The sequence below is a fragment of the Anguilla anguilla genome, chromosome 16 (assembly GCF_013347855.1).
Source record: "Anguilla anguilla isolate fAngAng1 chromosome 16, fAngAng1.pri, whole genome shotgun sequence".
In the NCBI taxonomy this organism is placed as follows: Eukaryota; Metazoa; Chordata; class Actinopteri; order Anguilliformes; family Anguillidae; genus Anguilla; species Anguilla anguilla.
This window is the reverse complement of record NC_049216.1, coordinates 288,310-315,726: the sequence shown is the minus strand read 5'-3', so window position 1 is coordinate 315,726 and position 27,417 is coordinate 288,310. Positions and strand designations below refer to the sequence as shown.

The 27,417-nt window shown below is 44.0% G+C and overlaps 1 protein-coding gene across 1 annotated transcript in view; it reads left to right on the top strand.

The window, feature by feature from the left end:
- LOC118215029 (SH3 and multiple ankyrin repeat domains protein 2-like) overlaps positions 1-27,417 on the top strand; it is a 108,209-nt gene that overhangs the window by 49,619 nt on the left and 31,173 nt on the right. The window contains exons 6-13 of the mRNA XM_035395401.1: positions 6,335-6,415; positions 6,634-6,642; positions 14,305-14,328; positions 16,539-16,598; positions 16,884-17,008; positions 18,989-19,030; positions 21,069-21,183; positions 23,147-25,559. Of these exons, the coding sequence (XP_035251292.1) occupies positions 6,335-6,415; positions 6,634-6,642; positions 14,305-14,328; positions 16,539-16,598; positions 16,884-17,008; positions 18,989-19,030; positions 21,069-21,183; positions 23,147-25,559 (2,869 nt within the window). The remainder of the gene's footprint in view (positions 1-6,334; positions 6,416-6,633; positions 6,643-14,304; positions 14,329-16,538; positions 16,599-16,883; positions 17,009-18,988; positions 19,031-21,068; positions 21,184-23,146; positions 25,560-27,417) is intronic.

Below are 27,417 nucleotides of genomic sequence, written 5' to 3'. Positions count from 1 at the left end.
CAGGTCTGAAAAACTCAAAGTGAGTGCAGGCTTTTAGAATTTTACAGTATCGTGTTTCTGAGTTCCTTAGCCTGCACGACTAAGAAATAATTCTTCATCTTCTCATAACCTGAACCAAAAGTAATCATGTTTGGTATGGGTATATTTTAATACTTACAACGAAGGTTGGGGTACAAAATTCACCTTCCTGGCATTGCTAAATAATTATGCAACTAGATCAAAATTGAATAAATATTTAAACCCGCCCCACAATGGGAGAGGCAGATGTGATATGAAGGTGTGCCCTCCAAACAGCTAATGACAGCTTAGACCGCTCTCTCCTGGTTCAGTTTTTAAGTCAATGACCACCGAAGCTAGCCCTCTTCTTCCTTTTTCTTTTTTCAAATTTTACCTTTTTCTCCGTACCCGAGCCGAGGCTCACGTTGATTTTTAGGAAGCTACCTGAGCCTCGATGTCCCTGCCGAATAAACCTGGATCGCTGTACCGTTGGACTTTGAAACGCTTTGAAAACCGTATTTCTACGCCTTGGAGTACTGACGGGCTTGTGTTAGGAGTCCGGTGTCGCTGATCAAGCTGGCCTGTCTCAAGCTGCATTTTCTGGCTTTGAACTTAGCGCGTGCTGCCTCAGCTGGGTCTCGGGGATCACTTTCTCCTCCCTCTTTCCTCTCTTCCTGTCCTCTCCACACTCCGACTTGTAACACCATAATTGGAAGTTTAACCTACTGTTAGCTATTTGTGTACATCCGTATGGAGCCAGTAGTAGCAAGACAGCTGCTAGACTGTAAACCTAATTGTATGGTTAAAGACCTTTGTGTTATGAGTCGAGTGTAACTGATTTTTGTCTGCCTCATACTAATCATAGGCTACATGTGTAGAATTGTATTATATTCATAGTGAGCTTCTGTGTAGCGGTACCCAGCAACCTTGTTGAGATAGCGTATCACTTATAAACCATAATACTAATACTGTAACGTCTGACTCATCACTACATTCTACATTATATGTATGGAGTTTTGTTGTGCTATACTGTGCCAGTATCCTATCCCATATTACAATCAAACTGCTTAATTTTTGGAATGATTTGTCATAAAGCTTATATTTTTGGTATATCTGTGATTGTGTTTCCTCTCTCATACTGATGGAATGATGCACCAACAAAGTCAAATAGAGACATGTGAATTCATAAGTGCCGAGGGTCAATTCCCTCTAAATAATTTTAAGTGTTGAGGTTGATAAATGGTGATCTACAGTTATTCTGGGTTCAGAATTCAGAGTGCTGTTCCATTAACAGGGTAGCTGAGTGTAACCCCCTGAACAGTGATTCTTGAACACTGAACTGTAATTAAATTTGAAATAATACAATAAAATATAGCTGCAAGCAGCAATGCGGGGCCCTACGGACATGTCCAAGCCAGGTAAATACAAGGCGAAGGAGAAAAGAGTCCAAGCGTGTCCAAATTTCAGGATTTTGGACACTCTACATACCCATGCATGAGATGATCCAACTTCCGGTTCATGAGAAACATTACTTTGAAATATGAATGTGCATTAGCATAAAGTGTTAACCTTGTCACACCACAAATCATGCAATTCTTTACGAAACGACTTGTCCTTATCACCCTTGTGACCAAATTTTTTTTTTTTAAATACCAGTTTCTTCACCATCGTGGAATGGATCTCTTAGCTGTTAACACCCTATAGGGAGACATGCACCATACATGTACATGGGCAATTTCGGAGCAATCAGGCTTACAGTTTAATAGAAGAAACTTTTTATAGGTTTTGCCAAATTTTCAATCTGCAGAAAAATCCATCATGGTGGACTTTATGGGTTCTTGAGACATATTTGTTCCTCATGAGGAATGACACAAGTACTCCTGGTTTCATGAATTTTCATCAAACGGGGTGGAAATGCCAGCATTTTGAAATTTCCGTTTTGAATCGGTTACTATAGCGCCACCTATGGACGAATCATGGTCATTCTTTCTGGCATAGTTACTCATGGTCTCTAGTTTTGATCTGGTAATTTATATCATTTTTGGTCAAGGATTTTTTGAGTTATTTGACCAGGAAAAGAATAATAATAATAATAATACCAACAAGAACAATAAGGGTTTCTACATCGTATGACTCCTAATTCATTTAAAATTAACCCCTTGCCAAAGCGCACATGCCAAATCTGGCCAATCCTTGCCCATTTAGGGGTACCCTATTTTAAAGCTTTATAACTCCAGATGTGAACACCACAGAGACTTGAAAATGGCTTAAATGAAGCAAGACATTTGTACAATTTACAATACTAGGGCAGATTAGTTTATATTTTTGGAATAAATGCCACAAATGCAATTGTCTAGACAAAAAATCAAAAATTTGCACTTTTTTAGTTTGCAATGAAATACTGAGAGATTGCATATATACAGCAGGTTAAACTATACATGTGCTGGATCAAAAACGTCTTGACCACAAGTTCATAAAACGTAAGGGTTGATATGTAGAACTACTATAGATCTATGAAGCAAAAACTAAGCAGTGTACCCAGAATCTCCAAATCTATCCAAAATGTCTAAATTATGCATTGCTGTAAATCACAACATATTCACATATTTCACTATAAATCAACTGTTTTGACTCAAGAAACTCACTGTTGCATCATTTCAAGTGGGAATTACAAGGTGTCCATCAGTACAGTGGTCTAAAATATCTAGGGGTCCAGAAACATATCCAAAATCTCTCCAAAAATGAATAAAATGCTTTTTGTCCATTATAAAGCATATCAACGAGCCCCTTATGAAGGTTTAAGACAAAACATTGATATCAGATTAAAAAAATAATGCAAAAACATTTTCACACAACGCAGTACAGTACCTAAATGTTTAATAATTAACTCTTGTATGCATTTCTGTACTCTGTACTCTCATATTTTTTCTTATATGTGGATGGGACGACATGAAAACAATATACAACCGTCCACCACGTTTTGGCAATGTTCCAACTCTGACGTCATAACTGGTGCACACAAAAACTACTAAGCTACCAACAAACGCTTACATTACAGTGTGAAATAACCTCATTATAAAATACCACTAACCTATTTAAAGTCAAAAATAATGTATATAACCGAAATATTTTGAGCAGTAATACTTACTTTTTCAATAGATAGAGACAGAGACAGTAAATCAATGCTCTCTCCTCTCTTGTTTTACTTCTGTTTTACTTCAGAAAACTATGTCAGCTAGGTCTATTAGCAAATATATGGCTTCGCTATGCTCAGAAGTCCTCAATAATAATAATATTTTCCAATTAATTACGAAAATCATTGATTATGTTTCGTCGGGGGCATTGTCTTTTACTGCTAACACAGAGTGAATGCGTAAGTGAATGCGATTATGAGAAAATGTTTGGTTACGCTACGCTATATAACACTAATCTGAAAACAAAATTAGGCATGTTATACATTATTAGAATGATATTTCTGTCACCTATTGGATCAATTGACTGTTGATCACGCCATGCTGTACTAAAAACAGGCGACAACACCGTAAACAACGTGTGGTATTACGCACAGCTATTTGGGAGGTACACGATATTGACTGTAGAATGACATAGTATATATATATTTTTTAATTTGTCTTGTTTATTTTGTTATTCACTGAGTTTCGTTTTCACTACTGTATTGACATATTTTAGGGCTATTGTTCCATTTATCTTGTTGCTATGACAGAATACGATTTTTGCGTGGCGAAAGAATATTTCTGTGAATGCCCAGATAGACACTATTGTCCATTATGTCATGGGTGGTGGGTGTAGTTGCAGATGAGACTGCAGGGAGGGGGTTCTTGTTAAATAAATGACCAGCACGACAATGGTGGTGCTGCAAAACTCTGTATTCGGCACAGTTGTCATGTATCATCTACTAATGAAACTAGAAAACAGAGTTTCTGTTTTCAACTCATACTTTGGTTGCTGGAGTAATGAATGTCTGAGTTGAGCAATCTAGGCAGACCGGCGTGCCGACCACAAGGGAGATTATGCTTTAAGTGGATAAATCAATGGCGGTGGGCGGTGAGCCGATCTGGGTGGAGGTGGGAGGTGAGCCGGTCCGAGTGGAGTTGGGCGGTGAGCCAATCTGGGTGGAGGTGGGAGGTGAGCCAGTCCGGGTGGAGATGGGCGGCGAGCCGGTCCGAGTGGAGGTGGGCGGTGAGCCGATCTGGGTGGAGGTGGGAGGTGGGCCGGTCCAGGTGGAGATGGGTGGTGAGCTGGTCCAGGTGGAGGTGGGCGGTGAGCTGGTCCGGGTGGAGGTGAGCGGTGAATCGATCCGGGTGGAGGTGGGAGGTGGGCAGGTCTGGGTGGAGGTGGGTGGTGAGCTGGTCCGAGTGGAGGTGGGCGGTGAGCCGATCTGGGTGGAGGTGGGAGGTGGGCTGGTCCAGGTGGAGGTGGGTGGTGAGCTGGACCGGGTGGAGGTGGGCGGTGAGCTGGTCCGGGTGGAGGTGAGCGGTGAATCGATCCGGGTGGAGGTGAGAGGTGGGCCGGTCTGGGTGGAGGTGGGTGGTGAGCTGGTCCGGGTGGAGGTGGGAGGTGAGCTGGTCTGGATGGAGGTGGGCGGTGAGCTGGTCCAGGTGGAGGTGGGAGGTGAGCTGGTCTGGGTGGAGGTGGGCGGTGAGCCAATCCGGGTGGGGGTGGGCGGTGAGCTGATCCGGGTGGAGGTGGTCGGTGAGCCGATCTGGGTGGAGGTGGGAGGTGAGCTGATCCGGGTGGAGGTGGGCGGTGAGCCAATCCGGGTGGAGGTGGTAGGTGAGCCGATCTGGGTGGAGGTGGGCGGTGAGCCGTTCCAGGTGGTGGTGGGCGGTGAGCCGATCCGGGTGGGGGTGGGCGGGGAGCCGATCCGGGTGGAGGTGGGCGGTGAGCCGATCTGGGTGGAGGTGGGAGGTGAGCTGGTCCAGGTGGAGGTGGGCGGTGGGCCAGTCTGGGTGGAGGTGGGAGGTGAGCCGATCCGGGTGGAGGTGGGAGGTGAGCCGATCCGGGTGGGGGTGGGAGGTGAGCTGGTCCAGGTGGGGGTGGGAGGTGAGCTGGTCCGGGTGGAGGTGGGCGGTGGGCCAGTTCGGGTGGAGGTGGGAGGTGAGCCGATCCAGATGATGGTGGGCGGTGAGCTTGTCTGGGTGTAGGTGGGAGGTGAGCTGGTCCGGGTGGGGGGGGGCAATGGGCCAGTCCGGGTGGTAGTGGGCGGTGAGCAAATTAGTAATTACATCTTTTCCCTTAATTTGACTGCAGTCAAAACAGGGTCACTGGGTTCGCTCTCTGGATTTTTTGCTTATATTTAATTCTGCCACTCTGTATGGATCTCTGGTGCAAACGTAAAGGGGTGGCTGGCTATAGCTGCTGCTCCTGCCATTTTGTTACAATGTATCAGTTAAGAAAAAAATACAAGCAGGTCAACTATCCAATCAGAAGAAGAGGCAATAGCTGATTAGCTAGCTGTCCTGGGTAAAATCTGGATTTGTATTAGCTATCAACGTATGGATGTATTCATTAATATAACTGATTCTCTCAGGATCTTTTGGCTTTTGGTTGCCTACCTCCAATGTGGGGCGGTACACAGATCTGCCTTGGATTATTTTTTTTATAAACAAAATTATTTTAGAAGTTCGGGAGCTCATTTTAGTATGACTCTCAATGTGTGTCTCTCTCTCCCTCTCCCTCTCTGTCCCTCTCTGTCTGTTCCTCTCATTCTCTCTCTCTCTCTCTCATTCTGCCTCTCCCTCTGTCCCTCTCACTCTCCCTCTCTCTGTCCCTCTCTCTCTGTTCCTCTCATTCTCTCTCTCTCTCATTCTGCCTCTCCCTCTGTCCCTCTCATTTTCCCTCTCTCTCAATCTATCCCTCTCTCTCTGTTTCTCTCGCTAAGTGTCTCATATACAAAAGAAATCAATCAGTTAAGAATTCACGAAGTCAGTTACAAATTACATGGAAGCACAGTCACAAAGAGAAATGTCTTCATTTGCTTCGCTAAAGCAGTCATTGTCTCAGTAGTAAATACACCTGCACACAGCTCCACTCTACAGCAGTGATGTGACCCAGCACACAAATCACCCTCTTAGTGTAATAATATGCAAATTACTTTCTTGGGTTTCAATCTGTGTATGGATTTAGCTCTGTTCTCTAAGAAGGGCTGAGTGGCTGAGGTCCCTCAGCACGCTCTTCAGGAATGGTAGCATGGAATTACCCAGGGTGCTTTGCACCGTGTTACAGTCAAACTTGAACTCAGACCATTAAACTGGAATAATAACTTAGAGTCTTCCCACTTCTCCCTCTGTCTATGGTATGCTGTACATGACTGAAGCCCCACCCGCTCCAAAGCGGGCCCCTTCCACCGCACTTTCCAGGCGCTCCAAGTCTATGACATCAGAGCTCGAGGAGTTAGGTAAGCACTGCATCAGGGGTAAAAAAATGACAGTCACTGGAAAAGTGCATGTTTTGCATTATGTTTAATTATGCATATGGTGTTGCACTGTGTGTTGATTCTTTGTTTCACAGAGGAGGTAAATCAGCCATAAATAATACAGACCTCTCTGACATTTGTGGTTATTTCCTCTTTAATGCTCATTCCTTTGCTTCCTTTTTTAAAATGGGCGAGAGCAGTGGATAAAGGTAAGTGGTGGTGCCAAGTTTTTATTCTTAAGAACAGATTTCTCTTTCTCTTTTCATTTCATCTGCCTTTTCGCTGTCCACTGCCCCCAGTTGTACATGTGTTCTGAGTATGCTGTCATAGTTACATCTCGCTTCTGCCTTGATTTTTCCTGTCATTTTGTTTTCCTTCTAAATTATATGCAAAGTGTAGCTTCAGTCACCAGTGTCAGAATTCACAAAATACATCAACCCCTCATGTGAAAAATATACACAAAATTTTTGGAAGTACACAACTTTCAGATGAGCTGGGCTTCAGAATGTCAAGGAGGTGTCACTGTTATACAAGAGATGCTGAGCATTAATATTGTGATTTGTGAGATGGATTGGCAGCTTATGAAGCAGATGAGTGTTAATGAGGCGGCTTGTGAAGCAGATGAGTGTTAATGAGGCAGCTTGTGAAGCGGATGAATGTTAATGAGGTGATTTGTGAGGTGGATTAGTGTTAATGTGTTGATTTGTGAGGAGGATGAGTGTTAATATGCTGAATTGTGAAGCGGATGAGAGTCATTCCAGAATGTGCCAAATGTTAATAATTATTGTTAAATAAACATGATTATATATAAAGAAATAATGAAACCAAGAACATGATTACGTATATAGGAAATAATTAATTTTCCCAAAATATTCTTAACAAGATAAATGGCTCCAACATGGTCACTTTCAGGTTGATTCGTGTTAATGTGGTGACTTGCCGGTGGATTAGTGTTAATGTGGTGACTTGCCGGTGGATTAGTTTTAATGTGGTGACTTGCCGGTGGATTAGTGTTAATGTGGTGACTTGCTTGTGGATTAGTGTTAATGTGGTGACTTGCAAGGAGGATTAGTGTTAATGTGGTGACTTGCAGGTGCATTACTGTTAATGTGGTGACTTGCAGGAAGGATTAGTGTTAATGTGGTGACTTGCAGGTGCATTACTGTTAATGTGGTGACTTGCAAAAAGAATTAGTGTTAATGTGGTGACTTGCAGGAGGATTAGTGTTAATGTGGTGTCTTGCAGGTGGATTAGTGTTAATGTGGTGACTTTCATCTGAATTAGTGTTAATGTGGTGACTTGCGAGTGGTTAGTGTTAATGTGGTGACTTGCGAGTGGTTAGTGTTAATGTGACTTGCGGGTGGATTAGTGTTAATGTGGTGACTTGCAAGTAGGATTAGTGTTAATGTGGTGACTTGCATGTGGATTAGTGTTAATGTGGTGACTTGCAAGTAGGATTTGTGTTAATGTGGTGACTTGCGGGTGGATTAGTGTCACTGTGGTGGCCTGCGGGTGGATCAGTGTTAATGTAGTGATTTGCGGGTGGATTAGTGTTAATGTGGTGACTTGCAGGTGGATTACTGTTAATGTGGTGACTTGCGAGGAGGATTAGTGTTAATGTGGTGATTTGCAGGAGGATTAGTTTTATTATGGTGACTTGCAAGGAGGATTAGTGTTAATGTGGTGACTTGCAGGAGGATTAGTGTTAATATGGTGACTTGCAAGGAGGATTAGTGTTAATGTAGTGACTTGCAGGTGGATTAGTGTTAATGTGGTGACTTGCATGGAGGATTAGTGTCACTATGGTGACTTGCGGGTGGATCAGTGTTAATGTGGTAACTTGCAGGTGGATTAGTGTTAATGTGGTGACTTGCAAGGAGGTTTAGTGTTAATGTGGTGACCTGCAAGCAGGATCAGTGTTAATGTGGTGATTTGCAAGGAGGATTAGTGTTAATGTGGTGACTTGTGGGTAGATTAGTGTTAATGTGGTGACTTGCAGGAGGATTAGTGTTAATGTGGTGACTTGCAGGTGGATTATTGTTAATGTGGTGACTTGCATGTGGATTAGTGTTAATGTGGTGACTTGCAAGTAGGATTAGTGTTAATGTGGTGACTTGCAGGTGGATTAGTGTTAATGTGGTGACTTGCATGTGGATTAGTGTTAATGTGCTGATTTGCGGGTGGATTAGTGTTAATATGGTGACTTGCATGGAGAATTAGTGTCAATATGGTGACTTGCGAGTGGATCAGTGTTAATGTGGTGACTTGTGGGAGGATTAGTGTTAATGTGGTGACTTGCGGGTGGATTAGTGTTAATGTGGTGACTTGCAAGGAGGATTAGTGTTAATGTGGTGACTTACAAGGAGGATTAGTATTAATGTGGTGATTTGCAGGTGGATTAGTTTTAATATGGTGACTTGCAAGGAGGATTAGTGTTAATGTGGTGAATTGCAGGAGGATTAGTGTTAATGTGGTGACTTGCTGGAAGGATTAGTGTTTATATGGTGACTTGCGGGTCGATTATTGTTAATGTGGTGACTTGCATGTGGATTAGTGTTAATGTGGTGACTTGCAAGTAGGATTAGTGTTAATGTGGTGACTTGCGGGTGGATTAGTGTTAATGTGGTGACTTGCAGGGAGAATTAGTGTTAATGTGGTGACTTGTGGGTAGATTAGTGTTAATGTGGTGACTTGCAAGGAGAATTAGTGTTAATGTGGTGACTTGCATGGAGGATTAGTGTCAATATGGTGACTTGCAGGTGGATCAGTGTTAATGTGGTGACTTGTGGGTTGATTAGTGTTAATGTGGTGACTTGCGGGTGGATTAGTGTTAATGTGGTGACTTGCAAGGAGGTTTAGTGTTTATGTGGTGACTTGCAAGCAGGATTAGTGTTAATGTGGTGATTTGCAAGGAGGATTAGTGTTAATGTGGTGACTTACAGGAGGATTAGTGTTAATGTGGTGACTTGTAAGAAGGATTAGTGTTAATGTGGTGACTTGCAGGAGGATTAGTGTTAATGTGGTGACTTACAGGAGGATTAGTGTTAATGTGGTGACTTGTAAGAAGGATTAGTGTTATTGTGGTAACTTTCGGGTGGATTAGTGTTAATGTGGTGACTTGCAGGGAGGATTAGTGTTAATGTGGTGACTTTGAAGGAGGTTTAGTGTTCATGTGGTGACTTGTGGATAGATTAGTGTTAATGTGGTGACTTGTAAGGAGAATTAGTGTCAATGTGGTGACTTTGAAGGAGGATTAGTGTTAATGTGGTGACTTGCGGATGGATTAGTGTTAATGTGGTGACTTGCGGGTGGATGAGTGTTAATATTTGGCGTTTAAGCTTGACCGATGGCGCTCACCGGCTGGCCTTCAGGAATCCATTCCCTGACTTTTCTAATCAGGCTCTGCAGATGGGAGATGGGTATTAACAGTGGGAAAAGATCTTGTACCGCATTTCAGGGAACGAGCTTCGAGCTGAAATAGCCATGTGGATTTGAGTTTTTGAAATATTAGTTCAGATTTAATTTTTTTAAAGATTTTTGTTTTTTTTTACAATTTGCCTGCACAGTTTTTGATTGCAATGAAGAATATTTTTGATATTAACAAGTATCTGATGGTCTGATGACCTGATAACCTGAATATAGATGAGGGGGGTTGGGGGTCGGGAACTGTACAGGCTGCCATGCAGTTACATTATTTTTTTGCTGATCTAAAATTCCACAATTACCCGTTTCAGCCATTGGAAATCTGGCTGAGCATCAGAAGCTTTGGTAAATATCTAGAAGGGGGGTCTCTCCTTGGAGAGCACTCGCTTCCTGGAGCAGCACGCTGACACAGTCACATGACTACGGTCAGGCTAACTCATCAGTGCTAAATGGCACATAGCGATCGGATGAGGCTAGCTAACCAGCCAAGCCATCTGTGCAAGAGAACATTCAGTGATTAAAGGCTGGTAGTTTGTCTTTACGTTCAACAGCTCTGGTTTGATTATATGAACACAGTACATGGTCCATTCTGGAGAATGTTTTATGGAGTATTGAAAATCAAGTATAACCTCTGCTGCTGTAGTTGTGGACACACCAGACATACATAATTATTTACTCCAAGCTTAACGTCAGCTACCTTGCTAATGACAAGACAGGCCAAGTGTAAACATTAGAACACCACACATCAGACAGGTCTTTGGTGAAATTATTCAAAGCAGTAGAGGCCAACCGTTGTGAGGCTGTAAAAGTTGGCGTGGATCTATCTTTGCAAGTCGAAAACCACATTCATGTCTCCTCCTATTACAAGGCCAACAATTCTTTTCCTAACCATGGAAAAAAGGAAGGGTCAAAGATGGAGGGGGTGTATGCTGAAACAAAGGCGATTTTCTTTCCTTGCAGATGTGTACATTGTGGCAGTTTCACCAAAAAAGAAACAGCCAAAAGCGGTGTTCCAGTGCAAAACTCAAATGTTTTTTAATAAAGGGTGGGAAAAAAGGACTGGGAGAATACTACAACCAAGCTTCTTCCTTCCTGGGTTTGTTATGGCTGCACCGGCCCCTCCTCCTGGGGAGAGTGGGGAGAGGAGAAAGGGGTGAGACGGGGTGTGAAAAGGTTGCAGGCGATCTGGGGTTGTCCTTTGTCCTTTTGCAGATCCTTTGTTCCGTTCCCAATTCTGGGGAATCCACAAAATACCAGTCAAACAGTATAACTCCTTGCTCCTCAATGCTCTCCTCTCCTGAGGCCCTATCTTACTCCTCCTTTGTGGCTCCTCTGCACCCACTTAAGTGTGCTGCAGGCTGATTGGGGATGCAGAACACCTGCAGCTCCTGCGTTTGTGGCAGATTCCTCTGCTCCCACTTAAGTGTGCTGCAGGCGCATTGTGTCATCACAATGTCATGCACACTTTGTGTCAGATCAAAGTGTCGAATATTTCGAATTGCCTCATGGAACACATTGAAATTCATGTAGAAAACTGCTGGTCAGTAACTACAGGAAGCATATTTCCCCCGGAAAACATATGTCTACATATTAAAATACATATTGTACATACATACATAGAGAACTTCTTTATCCCCATGGGGACATTTTCCTCGCAGCATGTTACATTCACATTTATGAACAGACATTTATACCAAGAAACATACAATCATTCACGCAACAGAAAGGCTGGGCAGCGAAATACATATATACCAATACAAATTGGACATATAGACGCCTATTCAATCAATCTTGACTTTGAGAAAGCCATCCACACATATGTTTAGCCTGTCCATGTACTGCATGCGTATACACACAGGGCCAAGTGACTTGAAAGAATTGAGGAAATATTGGGTAGCATTGCTTTGGAATACATCTTATTTAAGTTTGGTGAGGCAAGATAGCCTATATTGTTTGTAGTACCATAGCTTGGCGTCATTTGGATATCAATACTTTTAATGGCAGGCCTGGATTTTGGCAGTCTGAATGAATGAGTTATAGACGGTGTATGTCTTGTATGTGTGACTAACTTGCCATTTTTGTACGTTGAAAACGTGTTTTTTATGAGATATCATTTCTTTTTGCAAAGCGTTTTATTATGAGAGTGAGAAATGCGAAGTGACCCTGTAAGAAACAGTTGTGGATTATGGCTATCCTTGTGTGAAGTTGTACAGTCTGATGAGCGTGTACCGTTTAGCAGTTTCGGTTTGCTATGTATGTAAAAGAGTGGCTGTGAGAAAGGGTGCGGTGGCGTAAGCGTAAACGCATGAGAAACGCAGGTGAAATATGGCCAGTGTATGTACTCACGGCCATCCAACGAGCCTTGATTGACAAAAGAATCAGCAAGCTCGTAAAATTTGAGCTCCCTAGGTCGCAACTTGTGTAGCCTTCTGTCCTGCTCCATTGTCTTTTATTTCGTGGAGATGCACTTTTAGTGTTTGTAAGGTTTATAAGGCATTTTGATAGGCTTATCTGCAGGTGGGAATCCTCTTCGCTGTTTTGCTAAGCTAGAACCGGAAAACTTGATAGTGGAGAATAGGAGCAGACGCATATGTCCCAGCAGGCTTTGCATATGAGAAAATAACAACAGTGTGAGATAAATTAGGAGAAATTATGAAATTGCTGAAACAATATGTTTTTAGCAGAATGGGCATGTAGGTGAAGGTTGACATGATCACAGACTATAGTGCGGAGTAAATGAAGTGACCATGAGCGAGCTTAGTTTCCTTATCGAATGGTATATATAACAGTCTGTATAAAACATTAGTTCTTGAAGTGGAGGGTTAAGTAACGTGTAATCTATTGCACTGATGTGCTTTTGTCATGTTCAGTAGTAGTTATAATTATGAGTGAGTCATGATTTTAAATGTGATGTTTTAATGTGGAGTTGCAGAACATACATACATAGTAATTGTTTGTATGTGGCTAGATAGAGAACAGGGTGAGGTGACATGAATGTAGAAACGTGGTGTTTGCTGATAAGAAGGTTTTGTACGGTAGCCAAGTGAAGAAATATAGTTAGTAGAAATGGCACAGTAGTGAACTGGTGTAACCTTTTAATAAAAGGAATACATTTGCCGCCATGAAATGCATAAGGGTGGCCGTGAGTGAGTTTTGGTAAAGCAAATATAAGCGTAAGAAAACGTTAGTGTAAAAGAGGAAACTATCTGCCTGAGGGCGAGGCGGGATTCAATCCTTCAACCGGAGGTTTACCAGTCTGTGACTTTGTTAGTGCAGCACCGTGACATAGCTATGAATTGCGTGAAATATCATTAGCAAACGTGTCCATGGTTTTACAGAAGAACACAGGCCAGTAAGCACAGAAGAGCTCCCATTGAATCCATATGGCTTTGCAATATTGTAGCCGGTTAATAACTGAACGTGCAGACGGTACGTCATAATGCAGTTCAGTTCGGTATACGTTCGGTGAACGGCGGGTAGATATTGTGCAAAAGCAATAATTGAGAAGTAGTAGACAATTATTAATGAGGGTAAAAGCAGGTTAAGAAACATGTTCCTAGCTGGGCTTGAACCTACAACCCCATGTTCCCAAGACTATAATCTTGCCCAGTAGGCCACAGGCAGGCTAGCTGTTTAAACTGAAAATGTTTCAGAGTAAAAAGGTATGGGTATTTTGTGTGTGTATGCAAGTTTTTGATTGGGTCGTGTAGGTGAAGATTTGGCTGGTGTCTGTAAAATGTCCAATGGGGAGACATGTTGTTAGTGGGATAGGCGGCAGGAAAAATAAGAATGAGAAGAAGAAGAAGAATAAAGAAGAAGAACGCAAAATCCCCTTAGTTTGGGGCTTTATTGTGTGGACATGTGAAGTTGTTTATGAAATCTGTCTGTTGAAATGGGGTCAGAATGTACAGAATTTAATGTTTTTAAGGGCTGAGTGTCTGTGGCTGTTGTGGTTATTTCGTTATTCTACCTGGATCACATAAAATTCTCCTGCGAGAGGAACGGGGCTGCTGAAATTTGACTGCACAATATGTAGCTAGCTGTCACAGCCTGAGGGACAGTTGTGACCCTTAATGTTCATAAGTCATAATGAATTGTCATTTGTTGTTTTATTCATATTATTCTTCAGTTCATGTATTTCCATGTTTTTCTGTTCATTTGTTTATGACTGATAACATTACACTGTACTTTATGCACATTGCAATGTGTTTTATAAAACTTTGACAACACATATACTGGAAAATGTTGTGCAAATAAGGCATTTTGAATTGAGTTGATCTCTAGTTTCATGACTCACTTAAAAAAAGGTTTTAGTTGTTGTTCATTATCTGGGGATGTTGCCTCTTGCTGGGCCACCCATCTTGTGGTGATGGTTTTGTGTCTCTGAGAGTGTGTGTATTTGTACTCTAAAGCCAGAATTGTACATTGTTCTCTTTTTTATTCCCAAGCCACTTTGAGGAAAAAGAAGGGCGGTAAGTTTAACAGGCATGTTTTATACACTGTCTCCTTTTCAGTTATTTATCTATCAGTTATGTATTTATTAAGTCTCCTGTGTCAGAATTAAATTACTTTTACTAAAGCTCTATCCACTTTTAAAAGTGTCATGCGATTTGGTTAGGAAAGGAACACTAACAAACACACATCTATTGACTGTGGGGACTTTTTTGTTTGTGCAGAGGAATTCTCAGCAGCCCTACATTTTGGGTGGTTTTTGCAGTTTTAAAGAGAGACTCCTGTCTCCGTGAAGGCTTCAGTATCTTGGCCAACTCACGACTTTGGCTAACTCAGACACAAGCCGTTACTATGGAAACAATGCTGCATTTGTCCAGTATACAAACATTCCACCTGGATGCCAGCTTTCCCTCAGTGTCGCCGTTCATTTACAGAGCTTGATGCCAGCTTTCCCTCAGTGCTCAGTGCCACCGTTCATTTGCAGAGCCCGATGCCATCTTTCCCTCAGTGCAGCCCTTCATTTGTAGAGCCCGATGCCAGCTTTCCCTCAGTGCTGCTGTTCATTTACAGAGCCCTATGCCAGCTTTCCCTCAGTGCTGCCGTTTTTTTGCAAAGCCCGATGCCATCTTTCCCTCAGTGCTGCCCTTCATTTGTAGAGCCCGACGACATCTTTCCCTCACTGCTCAGTGCCACCGTTCATTTACAGAGCCCTATGCCAGCTTTCCCTCAGTGCAGCCGTTTTTTGCAAAGCCCGATGCCATCTTTCCCTCAGTGCTGCCCTTCATTTGCAGAGCCCGATGGCAGCTTTCCCTCAGTGCTGCCCTTCGTTTGCAGAGCCCGATGGCAGCTTTCCCTCAGTGCTTAGTACCACCGTTTGTTTGCAGAGCCTGATGCCATCTTTCCCTCAGTGCTGCTGTTCGTTTGTAGAGCCCGATGCTAGCTTTCCCTCAGTGCTGCCCTTCATTTTCAGAGCCCGATGCCATCTTTCTCTCAGTTCTGCTGTTCATTTGCAGAGCCTGATGCCAGCTTTCCCTCAGTGCTGCCGTTCGTTTGTAGAGCCCGATGCCAGCTTTCCGTCAGTACTGCCTCTCAATTTCAGAGCTTGATGCCAGCTTTCCCTCAGTGCTCAGTGCCACCGTTTGTTTGCAGAGCCCGATGCCATCTTTTCCTCAGTGCTGCTGTTTGTTTGTAGAGCCCGATGTCAGCTTTCCATCAGTGCTCAGTGCTGCCACTCGTTTGGAGAGCCCGATACCAGCTTTCCCTCAGTGCTGCTGCTTGTTTGCAGAGCCCGATGCCAGCTTTCCCAGAGTGCTCAGTGCTTCCACTCGTTTGTAGAGCCCGATGCCAGATTTCCCTCTGTGTAACTGTTAGACCTGTGTAATTGTGTTAGGCTGCTGTTCTGTGTAACTGTTAGACCTGTGTAACTGTATTAGATCTCTGTCCTGTGTAACTGTGTTGGATCGGTGTCCTGTGTAACTGTGTTAGGATGCTGTTCTGTATAACTATTACTGCGTAACTGTGTTAGATCTCCGAGCTGTGTAACTGCGTTGGATCGGGGTCCTGTGTAATTGTGTTAGGCAGCTGTAACTGTAACTGTGTTAGATCTCTGTCCTGTGTAACTGTGTTGGATCGGTGTCCTGTGTAACTGTGTTAAGCTGCTGTTCTGTGTAACTGTTAGACCTGTGTAACTGTGTTAGGCTGCTGTTCTGTGTAACTGTTTTTTTTTTCCCTCAGTGCTGCTGTTAATTTACAGAGCCCTATGCCAGCTTTCCCTCAGTGCTGCCGTTTTTTGCAAAGCCTGCTGCTGTTCTGTGCACCTGTTAGACCTGCGTAACTGTGTTAGCTTGCTGTTCTGTGTAACTGTGTAAATCAGGGCACTGTAATCGCCATCTGTTGGAACTGACAGCCAGGTGTGTGTGTGTGTGTGTGTGTGTTCCTTGGGAGTAGGGGTGGTTGTAGTAGTTCTCCTTATGGCTTCACCTGGTGTATATCTCTGTGTTACTAAAGGAGCACAGTAACAGAGCCCACTTACAAGTTCTGGTTCTGTCATCTCTTTCATCTACAAAGTCTGCATTCTGCTCAGGTGGTGTTGCATAAACGATGGCTTGCTTTTAGGAATTTACACCTGTAGGTTCCTGTTCTCCACCTGTGTGATCCTAATCAGGGCCATCTCATTCTCTGCAGTCTGCCTGCCCAGCACTGAATCTTCTTCTCTTCTGTTTCTGTGTAGATGCTCAGCCTTCAAATATTGAAGGTCTGAGGAAGAGGATTGTTTTTCAAGTCACACTAAGTAATCTCTCAACCAATGCATGGTAGCTTTTCCAAAGCAAACTGCTAGCATGTTGCGCGGCCGCTAACAATAGATCCAGGAGCCTAATCCTAAGAACCTATGGCATAAGCAGTCTGACCTACAGAATCGTGAGCTTGCACGGCTTTGACTTGAACACAAATCACTTTTTTTTTAAATTATGTTTCATCTTCATTTTTGAGCCATTTTCTCAATGGCTCATAGAGAGTGTTTTCAGGCCACAGAAGTGCTGTTCTCAACTGGCTCAATGGGGGCTGTGTTTTGCAGATAAGGTGGACGAAGTTACCCCCTCCCAGAAACCACTGTGGGACGACATGTCAACAGACATGAGGGTGGCCGCCATTAAGCCACGCCCATCCAGCAGGTGTTTGGCCACGCCCAAGGAGATGAACGTACGGCAGGTCTTTTCCATCCTGTTTGGGTGGAGGGCTGGGGGCGGGGGGGGGGGGAGGTTGAGCTCCATCCAATTTATGTGGGTGCAATGTTTTGGCTGTTAATACTTTGGTGATGGGTAATCCATCTCCTCTAAAATGTGGAAGGGGAGGACAGGGATTTCTGTTGGGGTGGGGAATAGGAATATCGGGTAGAGAGAGGGGAATAATGTGAGAATGGGAATATCGGGTAGAGAGAGGGGAATGATGTGAGAATGGGAATATCAGGTAAAGAGGGGAATGGTGTGAGAATGGGAATATCAGGGAGAGAGAGGGGAATGATGTGAGAATGGGAATATTGGGTAAAGAGAGTGGAATGATGTGAATGGGAATATCGGGTAGAGAGAGGGGAATGATGTGAGATTGTGAATATCGGGTATAGAGAGGGAAATGATTTTAGAATGGGAATATCATGTAGCGAGAGGGGAATGATGTGAGAATGGGAATATCGGGTAGCGGGAGGGGAATGATGTAAGAATAGGAGAATGTGTGTAGTTTCTTTGTCTAAAGTCAGGTATAATTGTAAGCAAGCTGTATTGGCAAAAAAGTAAAATCATAGACCAGCATCATATGTGGACAAAGAAAATCCCAGTTTAGATTTAAAACACCATTATCCATTGGATATTGAAAGCAAAACCTAAAATGGACCAGATTGAGTCACAACCACGATTTGCCAGCTGCATTGTCAAAGTTTGTTACTATCACATGAAAATGTAAGCCAAATTGTATAGATACCTGTATTGGCATCAAAGTCAATGTATTAGATCGGTATCACATCTGGACAAAATCCCAGATTTTACATTCACACCGTTATTTGTCGGATATTTAAAGCAAAATTACCTGCCTAAAATGGACCTGATTTATCGTGTCACCACAGCTTCTCTGCTCCATATAAAATGCAACTTATCATGTTGTTGCTATTATGTAATATTGGACATTTAAGTAATCGTACCACAAATTAATGGACATGCGTAATGTAACATAGTTCTCAACTACTGCAGGTTGGCCACATTGCACGTCAATCCAATATACCTGTCTGTCAGGCAGAAGCCATAGGGATAAGGAATGAAAGCTAATGCTTTTTTAAAAGGACATGACATTCAACCAAAGGCAAATGTGATTTCAGTGCTAGTTTGTACTTGGCAGGATTGTTTGTTTGCTGAACAGGTTACTCTACAGGTTTGAAGTCCTGATCTATGTGGTCAGTTCTGGCACTACGATATTTACTTAACTCTAGTATGTTTCTTCTGCACCTCTGCACCTTGAACTAATGCACTTGTTGTACGTCGCTCTGGATAAGATGCCTGTAATGTAATGTAATGTAACCAGCATGGCCTCTGCAATCGACTGGTCGATCGGGATCAATGTATTGGGCATCCTGCTGTGTGTCTGAGCGCGGCTGGGTTTTCTCACCTCTGAAAGCATACTATACACTCACCGGCCACTTTATTAGTTGACAGGAGAAGCACCCGGTGTGGTCTTCTGCTGCTGTAGCCCATCTACTTCAAGGTTTGATGTGGTGTACGTTCAGAGATGCTCTTCTGCATACCTCGGTTGTAACGAGTGGTTATTTGACTTACTGTTGCCTTTCTATCAGCTTGAACCAGTCTGGCTATTCTCCTCTGACCTCTGCCATCAGTAAGGCATTTTCACCCAGATAACTGCCGCTCACTGGATATTTTCTCTTTTTCAGACCATTCTCTGTAAACCCTAGAGAGGGTTGTGCGTGAAAATCCCAGTAGATCAGCAGTTTCTGAAATACTCGAACCAGCCGGTCTGGCACTAACAACCATGCCACATTCACAAAGTCACTTAAATCACCTTTCTTCCCCATTATGATGCTTGGTTTGAACTTCAGCAGATCGTCTTGACCATGTCTTCATGCCTAAATGCATTTAGTTGCTGCCACATGTTTGGCTGATTAGATATTTGCGTTAACAGGTGCAGTTTGCAGTTGAGCAGGTGGACCTAATGAAGTGGCCGGTGAGTGTATATTGTACAATCATGTGCACATCGCCACAGCAATGTCATCATTCACTATCACATCATCACTCATTTTTATGCACTTCACACCAAGATGTCTCAATCAAAACAATTAGAAAAATACAAAAGCATACCACACAGTGAGAAAGTTATATCCCCAGGCATTTTGTGCTATAATCTGTGCCACTCAGACCCAACTCTCAGACCTTTACAGTCACACAGTAAAAAGAAAGGCAGACTCCATGTTAGGGTTTTGGCGGGTTGGACCCAAAGGCAGAGTAAGAAAGAAAAGAGACTTAAAAGGTATATAAAACAAAGACTTTACTACTTATAACAATAAACAAAACAGGGAACCAAAAAGAGGCCACGACAGGCAAAACCAAAAAATCTCAAACACATGAAAAAAATTGGAACAAGAAAACAAACAACGAGGACAGAAACAGTGAACGAAAACAGGCAGGCAGAATACAAGCAGGTCAGAACACAGGCAGGCAGAAACACAAGCAGAACACACAGGCAGAAATACAAAGGCAGAAAGACATCAAGAAACACGCAGAAACAAAGTCAGAAACACAAGCAGGTTAAAATGCAGGCAGAAAAACACATGAACGCAGGCAGAAACAAAGTCAGAAACACAAGGAAGGAGCACTCGAGTCAGGGAGACAAAGGACTTAAATAGACTCAAAACCAACAAGGCACAGGAGGGTACAATTAAAAATCAAAACAAGACAGAGTGGGAACAACGAGACACAATCAGAAACAATAATAAAATAATTGAAAGCAATAATGCAATTAACAGGGGAACGAGCAGGACACAAATCAGAAGTGCCGCCATCTGGTGGCCCAACAAGGAAAAACTGAGACAGAAACACAGAACCATGACACTCCATCACTAAGGACCCTTCACACCCCCTTCACCCCTCCTTTCAGTGACTCCCGTTAGGCCGCCGCTTCAGAGTACCTCTGGCCAAAATGTAATTGTTTGTGTTGTAACCCACAGAATGAACGGGGTTCCATCAATTAGCAGGGCCTGTAAACTCTCCCCTCTCTCTTGATTGCGATACCTTTACACCACCAGGAGACAGGAAGTGGGTGTGCTAGAGAGATGACAAAGGAAAAAATGTTTGGTGGAGTGAGGAGGAAAACTAGGTGCATGGTTTTGGCTAGTGAGAGTATTTTGGTCACTTTAAAACAAGTAAAAGGAGTCTTTTGGGCTTATTTTCTATATCACTGCTCATATAGTTCAGGCAATCTCTCTGTTTGCTTTGCTGGACTGCTTGAACCATTGGGATTAAGAAAGACAAAGGCCCAACGGATTCCGAAGACCTTTTTTCTTTTGCTCTCATGGATTACTGGAGTTTATGAACTGAAATGATGGATTTCTATACAACAGAGTAGTGAGATCTATCCTATTTCTTTTTTTGTTCCTCATATTTTGGATTTTTTCATCTTTTTTTTTTTGTGAACTTCTTCAGCTGTGGACTGTGACTTTATCAGTAGAGCAAATTGATAACTAGACTTCTAGCCTTTAACATCTTGTATTGATTCTATCTACTGTTTCACTGAGTTGCATAGATTAATACAACTATCTTCTTGAGCATGACCCACGTTCCTTCTTATTATTATTATTATTGTTATTATTATCAATGTCATTAACGGTCTTGGTCATTGTACAAAGCAACCGTTATAGGGTTTTTAATGTAATTTTGTGAGCCTTTCATGGGTGTATGTTTTTATGTTGTTTGTGAGCCCCTAACCTAAGACAATTTTCTAACACTATGTGATAGACAATACAGATTTTTGAATCTTGAATCTTGTCAGTGTCAGTGCTGAAGTAATGAAATATATATATCATTTATAAAATATTTTGTAACTGCAGTAATAAATGAATGATAATAATAAATGGATCAGTTAGGACTGGAAAAAACACCACAGCAGTGTGTGACAGTTCTTGCAAATTTATTCAGGCAGTGCTGTTGCATCAGCTAGCTCTGAGTCACCCTCCCCCCTCTCTCTCTCACTCTCTCTCTCTTTGCAGTCCCTGTACGAGCGCCAGGGCATTGCCGTAGTGTCCCCCACAGTGCCAGGGACCCCTGCCGGGGGGTCCCACCTGGGGGTGTCAAAGGGAACCATGAGGAGGCAGAAGTCAATAGGTAACCATGAGTAACCATGGTGAAGCAGTCTCCGCAGCACCTGGAGACCAGGCCTCTTTTACATTCAGACATTTCTCCAGTCAGTCATGGAGTCTCAGGGCCCATGGCATCTGCATTACAGCACATTGTCTAGCGCTCTGGCCCAGGCCAATATGTCACCTTGACCTGGCCCAGACCTCAATCAACACGTGACCTTGACCTGGCCCAGGCTTCAATCAACACATGACCTTGACCTGCCCAGGCCTCAATCATTACCTGACCTTGACCTGGCCCAGGCCTCAATCATCACGTGACCTTGACCTGGCCCAGGCTTCAATCAACACATGACCTTGACCTGGCCCAGGCCTCAGTCAACATGTCCCCTTGACCTGGCCCAGGCCTCAATCATCACGTGACCTTGACCTGGCCCAGGCCTCAATCATCACATGACCTTGACCTGGCCCAGGCCTCAGTCAACATATCACCTTGACCTGGCCCAGGCCTCAATCATCACGTGACCTTGACCTGGCCCAGGCCTCAATCATCACATGACCTTGACCTGGCCCAGGCCTCAATCATCACATGACCTTGACCTGGCCCAGGCCTCAGTCATCACATGACCTTGACCTGGCCCAGGCCTCAATCAACACGTGTCCTTGACCTGGCCCAGGCCTCCATCAACACGTGACCTTGACCTGACCCAGGCCTCAATCATCACATGGCCTTGACTAGACTGCAGTTAAGTGCAAGCACAGGATTATGTTCACAAAATATTTTTTTTTTTCCCCTTAATAAATAATAGAGTGACTGCTTTACTTAAGCAAACATTTCTTTATAAATTAAACATGAGAACAAAGCTCAATTGAATCCAGGCCTTTGTCTTTAATAATTTACAACATATTAACATAACAAAAATATAGAGTACTGTGCAAACTTTTGACTGTATATTTACTTTCCAGTGAAAACAGCCATTGCATGCATGCAAGATATTTATTTTTCAGTGTCAGAAAAAAATACATTAAACGTATAACTAACACAAAATTACACAAGAACCTCCACAACAGTTTTTCAAAGAAATCTTCTGGGATATTTTTCCATGCTTCTTGTAAACAACTTCAACGTTCAGTGTTAAAAGTTGGTTGAATTTTCTGAATTTCTCAATCCAAGTAATTTCAAAAGAGTCCCATGTTCTCTGTATCTAGCAACAATCTTTTGTAAACTCCTGTTTTTTCATTTGACTTTCACCTTCCTTATGCAATTGAATTATCTTATATCTAATCTCATCAGAAATGTCGCTTTTAGCCATTTCATTTTAAATGCACATGACAAACAAATCTGCAGGATAGCTAAGGTGTGTTTGTGGAGTTGTTTGAACGCTAGAGTCACTTTTGAGGATTCACTTTTAAGGATTCTAACATAACATAATTTACATTTTTGATAACAATGTGAATTGTGAGCCAGATATATTGAAACTAATCATAACCATGGGTCAAAAAAATAAATAAATAAATAATAAATAAATTATAGCCACATTATCTTTCTGGTTTTTCAGTGATGCCACAGTCCTTTTTTCAACAAACCCTAACCCTAACCCAAGGACATTTGCAGCTGCTGCCACCTCCCCATCATGCACAACAAAAAAATATTTTTAATTGAATGGAGATACATTGAGACAATGAAAGGCTGTTCTGATTATATTTTAAGCATTTAATTACGCATTCCAACAATATCAATTTGTCAAAGAAAAAACTGTTATTTGACACACACAGTACATTGTATTATTATTAAATATATTGTATAGGTACATATATTGTAGTGCCTCCATAAGGTCAGATGTATTATTCAATGTATTATAACATACTTTTAAAAATAAATATTTTTTTCAGCCTTTCTAGTGTGCTCATACTATCAGGTCCAGGAGGGCACCATAGCTTCACTGCTGTTTTGAATTTCTTGAAGCAAGTAACTGACATCTCTTTCACAGGAGTAACAGAAGAAGAAAGGCAGTTCCTGACCCCTCCACTGCTGAAATTCTCCAGGAGCCTCTCTGTGCCTGACACATACCAGGACATCCCGCCTCCACCCGCAATCTCCCCTCCAGCCCCCCCTTACAACAGCCCCAAACCACCTGTGGTCGGGGGGGACAGTGGCACCATCCGGCCGGGCTTCACCCCCAACTCCGCAGCCAAAGACACTGGCTCCCTGACTCGGGGTGACTCCAACATGGGCACCATGAGGAGGCACAAGGGCATGTACTGCCGGCAGAGCTCTGAGCATTTTGACTCCGTAAATCCTTACAAAACCAACGTCTTGAGCCTGCAGAACGTGCACAACCACAGGTCCAGCGTGCTTGAGAATCCCTACTCAAAAACGGGGAAGCCAGGTGTCAAGGCTCTGTATGTGCCCGCCAAGCCTGCCAGGAGGAAGGGCATGCTGGTGAAACAGCTCAATGTAGAGGACAGCCCAGAGAAGACCTGCTCCATCCCAATCCCCACCATCATCATCAAGGAGCCATCCATCAGCAGCAGCGGGAAGAGCAGCCAGGGCAGCAGCATGGAGATCGACACGTCAGCGTCCGACCACCCAGGCCAGCTGCGGCCCGATGGCAGCCACAGAAAGATCTGCAACCGCCAGAAACGGCTAGAGGCCCACCGCTGCTCCTCGGCCTTCATCTCCACTGACCTGGGAGATGAGGACGTAGGGCTTGTACCCGTCCCCGCCCCCCGTCTCCGCCAGTCCAAGTCCATTGATGAAGGCATGTTCAGGAATGATGAGCATCTGCACAAGCTCATGGACCCACCTTCCTCACTCCTGGTTATCCCCCAGGGAGAGAGAGGTGGCAGTGGAAATGTGACGGACTTCACTTCCCATGAATCTACGCTTGTGAGGGTCCCCCTGAGCACGTGCACTGGGAACAGCCCCCACCTGGACAGCCCTCTCAGCCTGCCCGTGACCGTGGGCAAGACCTATAGCAGCAGCAACGGGGGCACCTATGTGCACCCAGTTACAGGGAAAGTGCTGGACCCCAGCTCTCCGCTGGCCCTGGCTCTGGCGGCCAGAGACCGAGCCATGAAGGAACAGCAGGTGTACCAGCCACCACCTCCACAGCAGTCCAAGACTGACCCCCCCAAGCCTGATCTCAACAAGCCCCTCTTTATTGACACCAAGCTGCGCCCCAACACGGTCACTGCCACGGGCCGGCCAGGCAGGGGGGGGCTGCGGAGGCAAATGACAGGGGCTAAGTACGAGACAAATTTGGCAAAGGATGAATCTGAAAAGGTCGAGAGGACAAACATGTTGATTGACATTGTGGACACGTCACAGCACAAGTCAGCCGGTCTCCTCATGGTGCACATGGTTGGCAGAACCACACCTGATGTGAACAGCCCATCAGTGGGGGAAAGAGAGAATACCATCACCGAGGGCCCAGACAGCACCCCATCTGAACTGCGGGACTCCAACCAGCCAGTCATCCCCGCTGGCAAGCCTCAGACCCCTAACACGCATGATCCTGCTACCACCACATCACATAGCAAGGCCTTCATCTCTGTCAGCTCAGTGGATGACTCATTCCAAAAGCTACCCTTCCACATCCCCCCACCACCCCTGGCCTCTGTCGACATCACTGAGGAGTTTGTGTTCTCTGAGCCCCTACCGCCACCGCTGGAGTTCGCCAACAGCTTTGACATCCCAGAGGACCAGGCTGGGGTCATCGTCAAGCTGGTCAAACAGCATAATACTGGGACGGGGGCATCCTCTCTTGCCCCTTACCACCACCCTCACCAGGGGGTGGGGACTGCAGATGTGCGGAAGTCGCCAGCAAGCCTGACAAGCTGTGTGCCCCCTGAGAGTTTAGAGCCTGTCAACGATTCAGGAATTGAGGAGGCAGACAGCCGGAGCAGCGGTGACCCCCGCCTGGAGACCACCAGCACCGTCTCAACCGTGTCCAGCATCTCCACCCTGTCCTCAGAAGGCGGGGAGCCCTTGGATACATGCACCATCTATGCAGATGGGCAGGCATTTGTGACGGATCGGCCCCCGGTCCCACCTAAGCCAAAAATGAAGCCTATCATCAACAAATCCAATACAATTTACAAGGACGCTCTGATTGAGGAAGACCTGGACACATTTGGGATGCCTCTGCCCCCTGCTCCTGCCCTTCCCCCTCCCTCAGGTGGTAGCACCCCCCCTTTGGACCCTCCCAAAACCCCCACACAAAGGACCTCAAAGCTCTGGGGCAACCCACCAGAGCTCACAAGCCCACCCCTGCCCAACCCCAAAACCAACATGATGAGTGAACACAACTCCGTGCTGCAACAGATGAACAGAGATAGAACAGCCAAGCCTGGGGAAACACTGGACTCTCCCACAGGATCTAGAGCTAACTCTGGAGCAAGGTAATCCTTCCCTGTTTTTACACATGCTCTTTCACTCCTCATTGTTTTCAGTCCATGCAGACTTGGCCCTAGGGTTTTGGTGGCCCTAAACAAGATTGTTGTCGCTGAAAAGTATTTTTAAAAAGGGGTGGTTGTGGCCCTAAAGTGCTGCATAGAATGTTGTTATGCCAGCAACCAGCTCTAAGACTTTAGTTGTGATCTCTCACTAGAGTACCAATAACCCGCCCCCAACCAACCTTCTTTGAAATAGCATTCTCAACAAACTGACATTGTCCCGCAAGCTGGAACAGAGGTTTAACAGGACTGGAATATAATTTGACTGACATGGTTATGACTGTCATTATTTGACTGCTATTATATAGATTGGGGTTGCATCAGCCAGGGTCACTCAGCCGGAAACAGCCAGGACTGATGTACAGGGACGTGATTAATCAGCTAATACTGATTTTCAGCCCTTAAATGTCCCTGGGGGCCCTAGGCTTTACTCCATTCTTTGACAGTGATTAGCAGTCGTGAACAATCAACTAATTTCTAATGCCTTTCTTGCTTTTTCCTAATGAATCAGGAAATATTAATTTAATTGCCTAAATGTCAACCAGAGGCAGGGGATTTGGGTATGCCATATATGCACACACACACACTCTCTCACGCACATGCACACACTCACAAAAACAAACACACACACAGACACACACAGACTCACCCACGCACAGAGACACACCTGTATACACACACAAACACACACATGCACACACACAGATTCTTAGACACACTCTCACTCGCACACACACACAGGCACACATACACACGCACACACATCACACTGTGATAACTGATAGCAGGAGAGCAATTCAACTATGAAGCCTTGCGGCTCCAGATGTATATTGGGGCAGAAAATCTGTATTTACTGTGTTAGGATTCTGTGTATACTTCCTTGAATGTAGAATGAATATTTAGATATGTATGTCTGAGACAGTCATTTATATTTTCTCTTCTCCTGGTGTGAGAGGGTGATGTAAGAACTTGAAGTGAGGGAGGTGTCAGAGAACCCTAACCCTAACCCTAACCCTAACAAAGTACTGCAGATCCCAGGAATCGAACACGTAGACCACAGTAATCTACAGGTAGCATGGATGTTTTTACAGTCAGGCTGTCCAGAAATGACAACTTTACAACTGATGCACAGTGTCACCCCATGGTACAGGATAAAAGCTATGTGTTGAATATGTGCACAACATTGTCTCTGCAGTTGTACATGAAAGGCTAATTTGTGCATATTTAAGCATCAATCTGAAATGGGAAAATGCTCAGAAATAAAGTATCTGCCCCAATGCATAGTTAAGATTCTGTGTGCTGTCAGGAGCTTTCGAGCTGGGTCCCTTAGATTTATGATGTTATTGGTGTGTCAGTGTATGGCAGAGTATCCCTCTCAAGCCCCATGTTTATAATGTTCAGTGTTGATTGTATAGCTTTCTCTGTGTGTTTATAATTTTCAGTGTAGATTGTGCAGCATACTCTGTGTGTTTATAATGTTCAATCAATCAATAAATCCATTTTATTTTTATAGCGCTTTTAACAAAGGAGCTTTGTCACAAAGCAGCTTTACAGAGAACCGGTCCCCAAAGAGTAAGCCTAGGGCAACAGTGGCAAGGAAAACAGGAAGAAACCTTGAGCAGAACAAGAATCAGAGGGGGAACCCCCCTCTATAACTGATAAAGTCTCTTAGAGCAATCTCTCCACAGACAGAATGACAGGGACCTATAGAGATGTACATCATAATAATGTCTACCCATGTTCGTTTCAATTTGGAAATATCGACCCGAACCTCGCGTATTAGGTGAAGCATTGGCCGAGCGAG